Raw genomic sequence first — 13,245 nt, forward strand, 5'->3', positions numbered from 1 at the left:
CGGCTTTCGCACGTTCCCGGCCGCAGCGCTCTGACCTCTGCAGGGCCCTTCCCACAACCTCTACTTCTCTGCGGTTTTTTCCCCACAGAGGTCTCCCCCTAGTCGGGGGCGGTGGCCTGAGCCCTTCGGGAGCACGTAGGCGGGGCCGGGAAAGGGAAGGGTGTGGGCTAGTGCCCTCTTCCAACATGGCGCCAGGGGAGTCGTTCCCACAGCTCTCGCCCGCCCCCCGGGTTCCGGCTCCGCGCGTTTTGGTTCCGGAGTAAAATCCCCCCCCCCTTCCTCTCTCTCCTCGTACTCCTCTTCCTCCTCCTCCTGGGGCCGCCGCTACCTCCGCCGCTGCAGCTGCCTGGGAACGTTCCGAGCTCGGAGCCGGTCACGGGCTGAGCCCGCCGAGGGTCCCGCACCGGGCTGGGACGGAGCAGCGGGGCTCGGCTCGCTCCTCCTAGTCTCCCTTTGGCTTCCTTTTCCTCAAGGGGCACCGAAGCTACTTCCCCCGAGTCGTCCCCCCTCTCCCGACACCGGGCTGACTCCCAGACCCCTTCAGCGGGGACCCAGAGAGACCTCACCCCGCTCCTCACACGCCTCACAACACAGGCAACAGCCAGCACCCTTTCCCTCCTGGTCACCCTACTAGCCCACCTGTCCACACTTCCAGGGTGACCAGGCCCCCATTGCCCTGTCACCCAGACTGGGGCTCTAGACGGGCGCTGCAGCCCAGCCCCTCCCCCTCTAAGAACTCTACATCCCTCTCCCAACCCCCCCTCCTATTCCCTCCTCCGTCCTTCTCCCAATAGCCCCCCTCTTCCATCCTCCTAACCCTCTCCATCCTCTCAACGCTTTCCTTGTAACTACGTCTTCCTAACCTGTCACTATCCTCCCATACCTCTTTTTTCCTTTTTTCTTTCTCCCCCTCTATCCTCTTCCCCTATCCATTCTTCTTCCTTCTCCCTCCATCCTTCCTCCCCCATTCCATCCTTCTTCCCCATTCTGTCCTCCATCCTCTTCCCATCTCTGTCCCCCTCCATCCTCCTTCCCCCATCCATCACCTTTCCCATTCTTTAGCTCTTCACCCCATGTTCACGCCCCCAAAGGGGGCAGTGAATGCTTTTCTTCCACCCCCTACCCCAAGGATGTGAGCCCAGTGGTCGGTAATGCTGTGGCTGGCCCTTGGCCCCTCTCATACCATGGAGAACCAGGTGCTGGTGATTCGAATCAAGATCCCAGATGGTGGAGCTGTGGACTGGACTGTGCACTCTGGGCCCCAATTGCTTTTCCGGGATGTGCTGGTGAGTGGTAAGCTCCCAAAACCAAATCTCAGTCTGAGTGTAACTCCTCCTAGGGTAGCTTAATGGTTGCACTTATTAAAGGCTAGGTGCTTGGGGGATTCCCCAACCCTCTCGCATATCTTTACACTGATTTTTTACAAATTGATGTGCCTTAGGGTAGAGAAGGGGATGTTTTAACTTCATGTATTGTCTACTAAGACGCTGAGAATACTTTTCACCTAGAATCATAACTTTATAGGTGGAAAAGATCTTAGGAATTGCCTGTTTTAACTTTTGTATTTTTCTTTTTGAGTAAACTGAGGCCTAGAGAGGTCAAATGGCTTACATAATGCTCATCCCAGCAGCACTGGAAGTAGTCCAGGTTTAGAGAGTTAAAACTCTACTCAATGAAAATGGTAGAGAGAGGGTGTAATTTTCTAAGTCTCTTGAGGTTGGGAACAGGTTCATCTTCTTGTGTATTCTTGGTCTGTACCTAGTTTAGGGCATTACACACCACTGGTTTTCTGGAAATACTCATTGGCTGCCATTCCATTGATGATTAACTGCACAAATGACCATTGTATGTATTTGATGAGTTATACTTGTAAATTAAGCTAACTGTGTCAAACATTGGCAGTGTGTGTAGTCAGATAAACCTTTTATGGTTCAGTCTTTTAACCCAATTTAACCCAGTGTTTATGACAATAGCATTGTACTGACAATCTAGTTCTGACGCCTAATGTGTGTGACTTTAGGCCTCATCATCTTGGGCCTCACTTTTCTCATCTGTAAAATGATTAGTTTGTATTAGCTCTAACATTGTTATTCTGACTCCATTTGGATAGACCATGAAGAGGCCTACCTGAACTTAAGTGGCCCTGAAATGTCAGGGTATTTGTCTCCATAGTTTTCCTGAACTTTGCCTTCTTACATTTATAGTCCCTAATCATGGGAAATATTTCTATGGGATAACTAGATCATTTATTATTTATTTGTTTATTTACTTACTCATTCATTTGTCTACCTATCTATCTATCTATTTATTTATTTTGTGGGGCAAGTCACTTAACCCCAATTGCCTCACTAAAAAAAAAAAAAAGAGAGAATGCTAGAGCAGGAGCATAATGGGGAAGACCAGAGGAGCGCAGCTTGGTGGAAAATGGCGAGACGTCTGGTCTGGGTGCCCTTCTTAAATGGAGACTCTGGGAGGAGAAATGATAACTAGCAGGAGAGGGATAATTAGATTATTACTTCAAAATTGTCTTGGAAGGTAGTATGGTCTTTGGTGTTAGGGATGATAATACTTACATTCATCCTTTGAAAAAATATACAGAAAATGTAATTTTATTTCAGGAGTTCAACAGATAATATCTATTGAATAGAGAGTATTGTGTGTAAAGTTTAGGTGAGATATAGTCCCTGCCCTCATACCTGGTAGGGGAATAAGACATGCCTTAGGATTTAATTGACTCCACGATCTCATCTAAATGGATGGCTTCCAGTGATGAAAGTCACAACTGATTATACCTTCTTTCTAATCTTGTATAATTCTTCTCTGTGTCCTTTAGTAAATCCTTTGCAGAAGACCTACCCAATGTGCTGAAGGTTACTCTTGGATCTCTTTAGATTATATGCAGCCCTCAAACTGTCAGTTAGTTATCCCTTGATCTCACTACATGTCCAGCACTCCTCCTTTTCTAATCATGTAGTTTCTTGATATTTGTTATGCCACTTCTTAATGCAAGGCGTCCTTGGCAGTGTATCATAAGCTATACTAGCCACATTTCTCCATGGTTCATTAGGTCACCCACAATTTTAATTCTTTGGAGATTGATTCCTGGCCATAGAGCATCACTAAAAGAAAGCTTGTGTTTAAAAAATGGGTGTGCAGGTCAGGGAGCAACCAGGGATCTTGAAGGCACCATATAGTTATCCAAGTGTAAATTGGCTTGATCTCATCCTGTTCCTTTCTGGGCTTAGCTTACTGTCCAGCTACAATGTCTGTCCAATAATGTACTAATGGAGTAGCTCAAGGAGCTGATGTAGGTAGGACAATAGGAATTCATTTGTTTTTCCTGTATAGATTGTTCCCATTAAGGAAGCTCCACAATATTCTAGGACCTGATGCATTGTAGCAAATAAAATTAATAAAGGTAAAACTGAGGTACATATGTTTGAGAAAAATCATCTTATTAAGAGTGATGCATACAACTGTTAACAAAGTGTGTCAGACTGGAAGCTTCAGTAAAGCCAGAGCCCCCAGTGAGGAGGTGGGAGACCATCTTTATTAATACACAACAAAGAAAGGATCTTTTATGATTGGCTATACTGAGAAAGGTGGGCTGGCATTCTGGTGAGGCAAATCATGCCCCTCTCTGACAATCAAGGAATTGTTCATTCTTTTATGTGACCCATCTACATCTTGTGATCTTTGCTAGGGGACCAAAACTAGCAGAGTTGCTGTCTCCGTGGAAGAGATTAAAAACTCCACTAATTGCACAAAAACAGGCAAGAACAGATGACTTATCCTTTGGGGATGGTACCAAGTTAATTTTGGGGGCTTAAAGATAACAGACAGATGTTCTGGAAGTATCTCAGGAGCTACTATTATGAGAGATAACTTCTGTTTTAATTATAACTTTAAATTAACTCAGAAGGAAAGCTCAATTCCTGAGCTCAACTCAAGGACATAGAAAGGTGGCTTTAAGCCGATTTAGAATCTATTACGATATGAAATCAATACAATATAAAATCAATTATAAAGTAGAATTAATTTGAATTTCTCACAGTAAAATTACATGCATAAACAGGGACATCTGTAAGCCATATAGGCATCCCTATTCTTTCTGGATTCTGCATAGAACATTCTCTATGACAGCAGTTACACCTTTGGAGAGCTTACATCTATTTGTTTTGCATCTCATGTGACATTAAGAATTACAGAAACATTGAACAAAGTTATCACTCCATTGCATCTATCAAAGAATCTTGAATGATCTTAATCTATACCCAGGACATCCTTATAGAAGGGAAACCTTTAAGCCTGTTTTCTGCTTCACTGAGTCAAGTGGTTTTTTGTAGTAAAGAAATACTTCACAAAAGGATATTTTTTTTCTCCACAACTTTCAGGTCAATTGTGTGACTGTAACCATCAGAATCACAGAATTTCAAAACTGGAACGGACATCAGAAGCTAGCTAGCCCAATTCATACCTGAAAAGGACAATAACATTCTCATCAAGTGGTCATTCAGCCTCTGTTTGAGGAGGTGCTCTCTACCTTTGGTATAGTTCTAATTGTTAGCAATTTTTTCCTTGTGTAAAGCTTGTCTGTCTCTTTTCAACTTTTCAACTTTCACCTATTAACCCTATCATATCTCCCAACAAGTTTTCTTTTCTCAATGGTGAATCTCAAGTTCCTTCAAATAAAGGATTCTAATATGCCATGATCTCAGTTCCCTTTACTATCCTGGTTTCTCTCCCTTTCACCTTCCTTATTAACGTTCCACTTAAAATGTGGTGCCCAGACTGATTATAGAACTCCAGATGTTATCTGACCGAGTACTCTCCCCTCCCTAGTTTTGGACACTCTTTCTTAATGCAGCCTCAGATTACATTAGCATTCTTGGTTGTTATATTATACTATTGACTCACGTGACTTTGTGGTGCATTAAATCTTCCAGATCTTTTACAAACTGCTCTCTAACAATGATTCCTTCATCATGTACTTGCAGAAGGTGATTGTTTTAAACTTAAGTTTTTCTGTAGAAAATAATTTAAGAAATTCTATTCTCATATTTTTATCAAGGATGCCCTCAACATTTGTGTAGAACATTGTCATAAAGATTTTGTAGAGATAAGAATATAGATCAGTTATTGATAACTCCATCAATCAACAAACATTAGCCAAGGCCAAGCACTGTGCTAAGGACTGGGGCTACATAAGAGGCAAAAGTCCCTGCCCCCAAGGAGCTCACAGTCTAATAGTAGACTATGGCAGACAAGCTATAATTAACAGAGGGAAGTAATTAACAGAGGGAAGGCACTAGAATTAATTGGGCTTGGGAAAGGCTTCCTGTAGAAGGTGGGATCTTAAGTTGGGATTTAAAGGAAGTTAGGAGACACACAACAGGAGGGAGAGCAAGAGAAATTGCCCAGATCCAAGAGATAGTGTCTTCGAGGAATAACCAGGAGGTCAGTGTCACTGCCTTGAAGAGTGCTTGTCAGGGAGTTCGGTAAAGAAGGCTGCAAAGGTAGGAAGAAGCTAGGTTATGAAGGGCTTTGAATGCCAAGGAAATGATTTTGTGTTTGATCCTGAAAGCAATAGGGAGCTACCGGTGTTTTTTGAGTAGAGGAGGTGATGTTATTAGACCTGCACCTTAGGAAAATTACTAGTGATTTACTGACTGAAATGGAGGATTGATTGCAGTGAAGAGAGATCTGAGGAAGGCTGATTCACCAATGTTTGTTTCTTTTTAGTAATCTGTGATTTTTCCTAGTTGTTTGGTATTTTCCCCTCTTTTTTGACATCTTGAAAATCAATCATCAATACTTTTATTTTAAAAGAATAATGCTTTAAAAATCTAGTGTAGATTTAATATGTACACTTGGTCAAGTAGATATCTTTTTTCTGTTTTTGTCATTTTTAGCGCTATTTTCACGTCCTTAGCATATTGGTAGCATATTGGGGACCAAGATTATTAAGAGCACAAATCATCATGATGAAAATAGTTTGTTTTAATCTTGTTGATTTGTTCAAATTTTCATGTTTGGTGACCTTTTTCAGTTTCACCTATAAATGTTTTTGGAATATATGCCTTATTTGGATATATGTGTGTGTGTGTGTATATATATATATATATATATATATATATATATGTATATGTATGTATATGTATATATATGTATATATGCGTGTGTGTGTGTATGTGTATGTTTGTAGATAGATTAATATAATCTGAGGTAAGTGAACTATAAGAGATGTAAAACAGAGTACTCCCTAAGGTTTGGGGAGCAAAGCCTTTACTGACCTATGAGATTAGGGAAAGTTTATGGAGGAAGTAACATTTGAGTTGAGCTTTAAAGGCAGGGTGGGAATTTAGCAGGCAAACAGTGGAAGGGAGGAAATTCTGGTCATAATGACAATATTGTGAGCAAAGAAATGATGGTGGAAAGACACATGGCACATTTTGAAAACAGATTGTAAGTCTAGATAGTGTGTGTGGAAGGAGGTAGTATGAGGAAGGCCCTGAATAACAGGTAGAGGAGAACTTGGGTTTCTCTGAAAAATCAACAGATCATAAGATCATATATCCAGAGTTGGAAGGGACCTCAGAGGTCATCTAGTCCAATCTTCTTATTTTACAGTTAAGGAAACTGAGCCTCAGGGAAGTTATGTTACTTACCATGTCAAATAAATTGTAAGTATCAGCAGTGAAATTTGAACCCAGGACCACCTCTGACTCTAGAATCACCATGTTTCCACAGTACCACCCACCTTCTTAAATGTACAATAGTTAATTTATGGATCATGGACTTTGATTTCTTTTTCAGACCACATTTTGCCACCCTTTAGCCTCATTTTACGCAAGGATTAAAGAATGGACCTATGGTTTCATTGGTATAGGGAATTCTTGAGTGAGAAAACTTTCTGTACCAATGCAGATCAGCATCTTCTTTTCTGTTTAGAGAGTTTTCTAGAGCAGAGATATAAAATCCTTCCCCCATTTTGGCCCAAACAGATTAAAAAGTTATTGGGAGAGGGCAGCTAGCACTGGCCCTGGATTCAGGAGGACCTGAGTTCACATGCACATGCGGCCTCAGACACTTGACACTTACTAGCTGTGTGACCCTGGGCAAGTCATTTAACCCTCATTACCCTGCAAAAAAAAAAAAAGTAATTGGGAGATATTTAACAAAATAAAAATGTAGTACAACATAGATAATATTAGTTTGTGGTCTAAGTAAACACACAGCCTTCAGCAATCCTGTTTCTATTTGAGTTTAACACCACTGGCCTAACACCTAGATGTTGAGGGTTGACCAGGCTCACACAGCCAATATATTTCAGATGCAGTGTCTTCCTTGCATTGAAGCCAGCTTGTTATCTACTATTCCATGCTGTCTCATCTTATATGCTTTCAAGTTATACTTTGGCCAGTTTGTTTCCATTTTGTGTTTTTATTTTTCTCAATATCATACATCTATTCTGTTCCGTGCTTATGCTAATGGACTCTTGATGTGCTGAAATCATGTAGTCAAGCTATTCAAAATTTTTCTATCTTGCCTGTTGTTTACAAGTAAAAAGATGCTAAACTTGTTAGATAAAATACCACAGTAGTTATCTTTTACAACTGATGAATGATTGTATAAGTAATGAGTCCATCACTTATCACAGTTGACTTTCATTCTCTACTGACACACCACTGATTATAGTATCTTAGAAGTTAAGATCTCATTACAGAATGACTTTGCGCCAGTTAAACTGCTCCAGAATGATCCAGTGTCCACTTACAGAGCTTTCACTGGCCAAATAATACCTTTTTCCCTACATAGGTAAAGGGATTTGATTCTTCTTTGTGCCAGATCTGTTCTTTTTTTAATAATATTTTATATTTTCCAATTACATGTAAAGACATTTTTCAGCATTCATTTTTGGAAAGAGTTTGAGTTCCAAATTTTTCTCCCTCCCTCCTCCCCAAGATGGCAGGCAATCTGACAAAGGTTATACATATGCAGTCATGTAAAGCATATTTACACATTTGTCTGCATCTGTTCTTGAGAAGTTAATCTTTCTCCTCTTAAGAGCGGATTATGGCCTGAGAATCAATGCTACGCTAGGTCTAAGGTGTCATGACAGTTTAAGAGGATTTTCTGTGTGTGTGTGTGTGTGTGTTTGTGCGCTCGCGAGTGCGCGTGTGCAAGAGCGAGAGTGTGTGTGGATTAATTTTTGAGAATTTAAGGGTTGTAGATATAATCTTCTTATACAAATTGACAGTGTTCAGAAGACTGTAGTATTAGCTTTAGATGAAAGTTGCAGTTATTCTATTAAGTGCCCTATTGCTGAGATACGCTGAAAACAACCTTCAGTTAGCCTGCTGGCTTATGATAGCCTTGGATGAGGCATAGAAAACTGTTTTAGCACTATGAGTTGCTTACACTGTTACACTTCTATAAGTAAAGGTTTAGGAGAGAGGAGGGGCAGAGATGTTGGACTTGCACACAACGGAATATCAAGTTTTTAAAAAATCCCTACTTCTGGTAGTTGTCACAAAGGCTCTCTCTCTGCAAGCCAATCTTGAAGTGCCTACCTTATCGATAAAGATAAAGCTGAGCAGCAGTATTAGACACTATGAACTTAAAGTTCCTGTACAAAAAAGTTAAACTTGGTTCACTGGCCATTAACATTTCTAGATTGTTCACTAAGTGGTATTTTTCAGTTGCTCTAAAGTAAAATAAATAGACTTCACCTGGTGCAATCCCTAAGATTACACAGTCTTTTTCATTCTTTGTAAAATTTATTGGGACAGAGTTTATATTTTTAGCACCATGGCTTTGTACAACTGTGTGACCTTGGGCAAGTCGCTTAATAGACATTAAGAGAGTAAGCCTGGGTTTCCTCCTCTGGAAAATGAGGATAATGACATGTACCACACTTATTATATGACTTACATGTTCCTGGGCAGGTAGGTGGTACAGTGGATAGAGTGCTGGACCTGGAGTCAGGGAGACTCATATTGCTGAGTTCAAATCTGGCCTCAGACCTTTCCTAGCTGTGTGATCCTGGGCAAGTCACTTAACCCTGTTTATCTCAGTTTCCTCATCTGTAAAATGAGCTGGAGAAGGAAATAGTAAAGAACTCCAGTATCCTTGCCAAGAAAACCCTAACAGGGTCAGGAAGAGTCGAACATGATTGAAAAATGACTGAACAACATGTGCCTACCTTATTGTACTGGAGTTCAAATGAGAGAATGTATGTAGAGTACTTTGTAAACCAGGAAGCACTACTGTATACAATCTGTCACCATCACTGTCATCTTGAAAGTCCAATTTTTGAATATTTAGAGGGAATCAGAAAAAACAGACCCTTTAAACGAGGTGGCCCTTCATTTGATCTTTAAAGGGACAGAAGGGCTTAAATGCAGGACCTATGAGGGCAAACATTCTAAGGAAATGCAGGCTTATTCTCTTAATGTCTATGAAATTACTTGCTCAAGGTCACACAGTTGTACAGGAAATGGGATGGAATGGAAGGCAGGAAATGGGATGGGTGGGGGTGGGGAGAGGAAGCAGAGAATGGAATGAATAGCTTTATGGAGAACAGCCAGTGGGGGAGTTTGACCAGAGCTCAGTAGAGTGTCTAATCAGCCTCAGAAGACAGGCTTGAGCCAGCTCATGAAGGTTTTCAGATATCAAATAGATCTTTGTGGTTTTTCCTAGAGTTAATGGGGAACCATTGAAGCATCCTGAGCTGGGAAGTAACATGATCAAACCTGTGCCTTCAGAATGTCAATTTAGTAGTTCAGAGGATGATGGGTTGGAAGAAGCAAAGGCTAGATTTGGGGAGATCAGTTAGGAGACTGGGCTGTAATTGCCCAAGGAAAAGATGAGGAGGGGGAGTGTTATACAGTGAATGGAGAGAAGGAGACAAATGCCAGAGATGAATGAAAAAATGTTTTTCTTTTAGAGTAGAGATTTTTTTTCTCACAATTTTTTCTCCATGGGGTAATTAAATACTTGGGGTACGTGGGGTGATTTAAATACTTGGATGTGAATAGATGGAGTTAAGCTGTGATTATGAGTTAACATTTTTATGATTTTAGGTAAAACATGTTTACCTAAATGTTGGACTTTCTTATTCACTGAGGTTTTGGCACATGTTGACAATTAAAAAGATGTCTAATTGTAGCCTTTCTCTGTCCTTGTTTAGGATGTTATAGGCCAGGTTTTGCCTGATGCAACAACTACAGCATTTGAATGTGAGTATGGCTTGTTATACTTTTTTTTTGTATATTTCTTTCTGCAGTAATTCTTCAAAGGGTTTATAGCTTGTGTTACTTTTAAAACTGACAAATATAGAGTATTTATGATCATCATATGGTACATTTAAATATTTATAAATTAATGCAAGTTTAATGATGATACTGAACTGAGTAATATTTTCTTATTTAATCACATCTTGAGTGTGCATATTTCTACAATATAGCTTTAATTACCAACATGACCTTTATCTGCTCTTGCTTCTCACTGGAATAATATTGCTGCAACTAAATGAAAAGTGTAAACTACCTGTAGGCTGATGAATATTGATTAAGAGATTTTAATCCATTGTAGGTTTTAAAAACTGAAACAAAGTGGAGCTTTTAAACAAATATTGAATAGACTAACAGTGTTGCAGCTGGCTTCTTCAGGGCCACTAGGTGGTGGCAGCAAACACATTGGGTCTTTGGATTTGACTCTGGAATTGTCTTGGTTGAGCAGCTAGAGGAAGAGAGTTGAGCCCCAAGCAGATTATTCACTAAGAGGACCCAATTTAGGCTTTAATTGAGGTAAAAAGGCTCCCCAGGAATATATGGGGGCAAATGCAGAATAGAGCACATCGTATTCTAGACAGAGAAGGACCTGAATTAAGCAGTTCAGAGAATGTTGGTGACTTTCATTGAAATGCTGGGATCCCATATGCAGAGTGATCTTACAAGAGTTAGAAATGAAGGTTTTTAGAGTCAAAACAAAGAAAATTGGTGCCCTCCCCCCCCCCTCCCACCAGGGTACAGACCCTTTCCACTAACACAAGGCAAAGCCCAACCTAAATATTGCAGGTAACTCTCGATTAGCAGCATGGACATTACATGTTTATAGAATTTCCATGACAAAAATTTTAACTCTTTTCTGGCTTTTCTTTGCCATATACCCGTATGCTTGGGTTACCTCCACTAGAGCTTAGGGAATTAAGACTTTTTAAAAATATAAATCTACAAGGTAAATTTGCAGGACAAAAAAAAATCAAAGCCAAACATAATTATCATAATGATGCCAGATCATAGTCTATCCCCTTCATTTTACAGATGAGGAAACTGAGGCTCAGAGAGGTTAAAGTGTCTTCCTAAAGGTCACATATGCAGTGACAAAGCTCAGACCTATGCAGGGCCCTGACTGATAGATAATCTAGTGATCTTTCTACCAACAGGAATTCTTAACCTAGAGTCTATGAGCTTGTTTGTTTGTTTGTTTGTTTTTAACAGTTTGATAACTGTATTTCAGAATAGTTAAGTTTACTTTATAGTCCCATGTATTTTATTTTATGCATTTTAAAACATTATTCTGAAAAGGGATCCATAGATTTCCCTAGGTTATCAAAAGAGTTTCTGACATTTAAAAGTATGGCACCTCTACACTCTATCATGTTGGTTCCCTGATTTTTAGTTATCTGCCATCTTGAATGATACCGGCTCATTTTCATCAGTGATGAAGTCAATTCAGAAGTTGACTATACAGTTGATTTATCTACACTGTGCTTATTAGAAGCAAATATGTAAACTTTCACTCAGGGATTTGAAACTAGAGGTATGCCGGCCAGAACTTATAGTCCTTTTGACATTTCACCCCGGGCCTGCCCCCTAGTAATATGTTGAAGGAAGTTTTAGGTCCTTAAGACACTTACTAGTCCTGGACAATCACTTACCCTCTGTTAGCCTCAGCTTTCTCACCTGTAAAACAGGGATAATAATAGCATCTACCTCCCAGGGTCGCTGTGAGAGCCAGATGAGATAATAATTATAAAGTGCTTAGTGTAGTGCCTGCAACATAGTAAGCACTAAATAAATGGTAACCGTTATTACTTTTATTAATTGTATTTGCTTGACAACTATAAGACACTTTCATATTGAGTGATCATTTATGTGTCACATGGTGACCAGACAGAAGCTTCCTTACATCTAGAGCCCATCTCAAAAGGGGACTCTTCTGCTAGTTCTACTACTAACTTACTGTTTGATGCAGGGAAAGTCATTGAATGTCTATGGCCCTTTCTCTTTTCCTCACTTATAAAAGGAACACTTGAACTAAAATCCTTGTAGTTCTAGAATTCAGTAATTCTAAATATTATTTTTCAGTGTTTCTACTCAGGGCATTGGATCAGGCATTGGGAGCACTAGGTTCTAGTTTCAACTTAAATTGATTGTGTGGCAAATCATATAGGGTCATAGGGCAAAATAAGTTATTTCCCCTCTCTAGGCCTCATCTATGAAAGTGAGAAGGTTGGACCAAATTACCTTTAGAACGTGCCAGTTTTGGAGTCTCCAGCACAGTCTACTTTTAACACATTGCATTGTTAGTAGAAAATAATAAACAGTTTAATAGACAGGAACAAGACAAGAAACTTGAGTAGTTTGAAATTCTCCTCAATAGTTCTTAACAATGCCCATGGTGCCTGGTACATAGTAAATGCCTAATAAATGCTTGCTGACTGACAGGTGTAGCCTCACTATTTGGTTTGATATATTGTAAAATTCCCAGAAGTTGCACATCCATATTCCCATTTAAACCCCTTCCCCAAAATAACTTACGATAGCTTTTTTTGTTTTTATGTTTTTGGGGGGTTTTTTTGGGTGGGGCAATGAGGGTTAAGTGATTTGCCCAGGGTCACACAGCTAGTAAGTATCAAGTGTCTGAGGCTGGATTTGAACTCAGATCCTCCTGAATCCAGGGCTGGTGCTTTATCCACTGCGCCACCTAGCTGCCCGATAGCTTTTTAATCATCTTCTATTTTCAGAAGTGCTGTTGCTTCCCACAATTTGTATAAAAAACCCAACAATTGACTCTAATTGGCAGTCTTCTGTCAAAGTCTCAGGTTCTTCAGTTTCTTTAGCAACTGATCTTTTGGTTCCCATATGCTTGAAAGAGTAAAGGGACCATAATATTAACATTTAACCTTTCCTCTTTGTGATGCTATTTCTAGGAGGATGAAGGTCAGAATGATCTAGG

General features: G+C 40.1%; 1 protein-coding gene across 3 annotated transcripts in view; it reads left to right on the forward strand.

The window, feature by feature from the left end:
* The window catches only part of MAP2K5 (mitogen-activated protein kinase kinase 5), a 292,452-nt gene continuing 279,207 nt past the window's right edge, over positions 1-13,245 (forward strand). The window contains exons 1-2 of one of the 3 annotated variants that reach the window (XM_043988207.1): positions 1-1,286; positions 10,193-10,241. In XM_043988207.1, coding sequence (XP_043844142.1) covers positions 1,152-1,286; positions 10,193-10,241 — 184 coding nt within the window. In that variant the 5' untranslated portion in view covers positions 1-1,151. The remainder of the gene's footprint in view (positions 1,287-10,192; positions 10,242-13,245) is intronic. The other 2 variants (XM_043988206.1, XM_043988208.1) reach the window with 2 other exon arrangements.

This window comes from Dromiciops gliroides, chromosome 2, assembly GCF_019393635.1.
Source record: "Dromiciops gliroides isolate mDroGli1 chromosome 2, mDroGli1.pri, whole genome shotgun sequence".
Taxonomy (NCBI): Eukaryota; Metazoa; Chordata; class Mammalia; order Microbiotheria; family Microbiotheriidae; genus Dromiciops; species Dromiciops gliroides.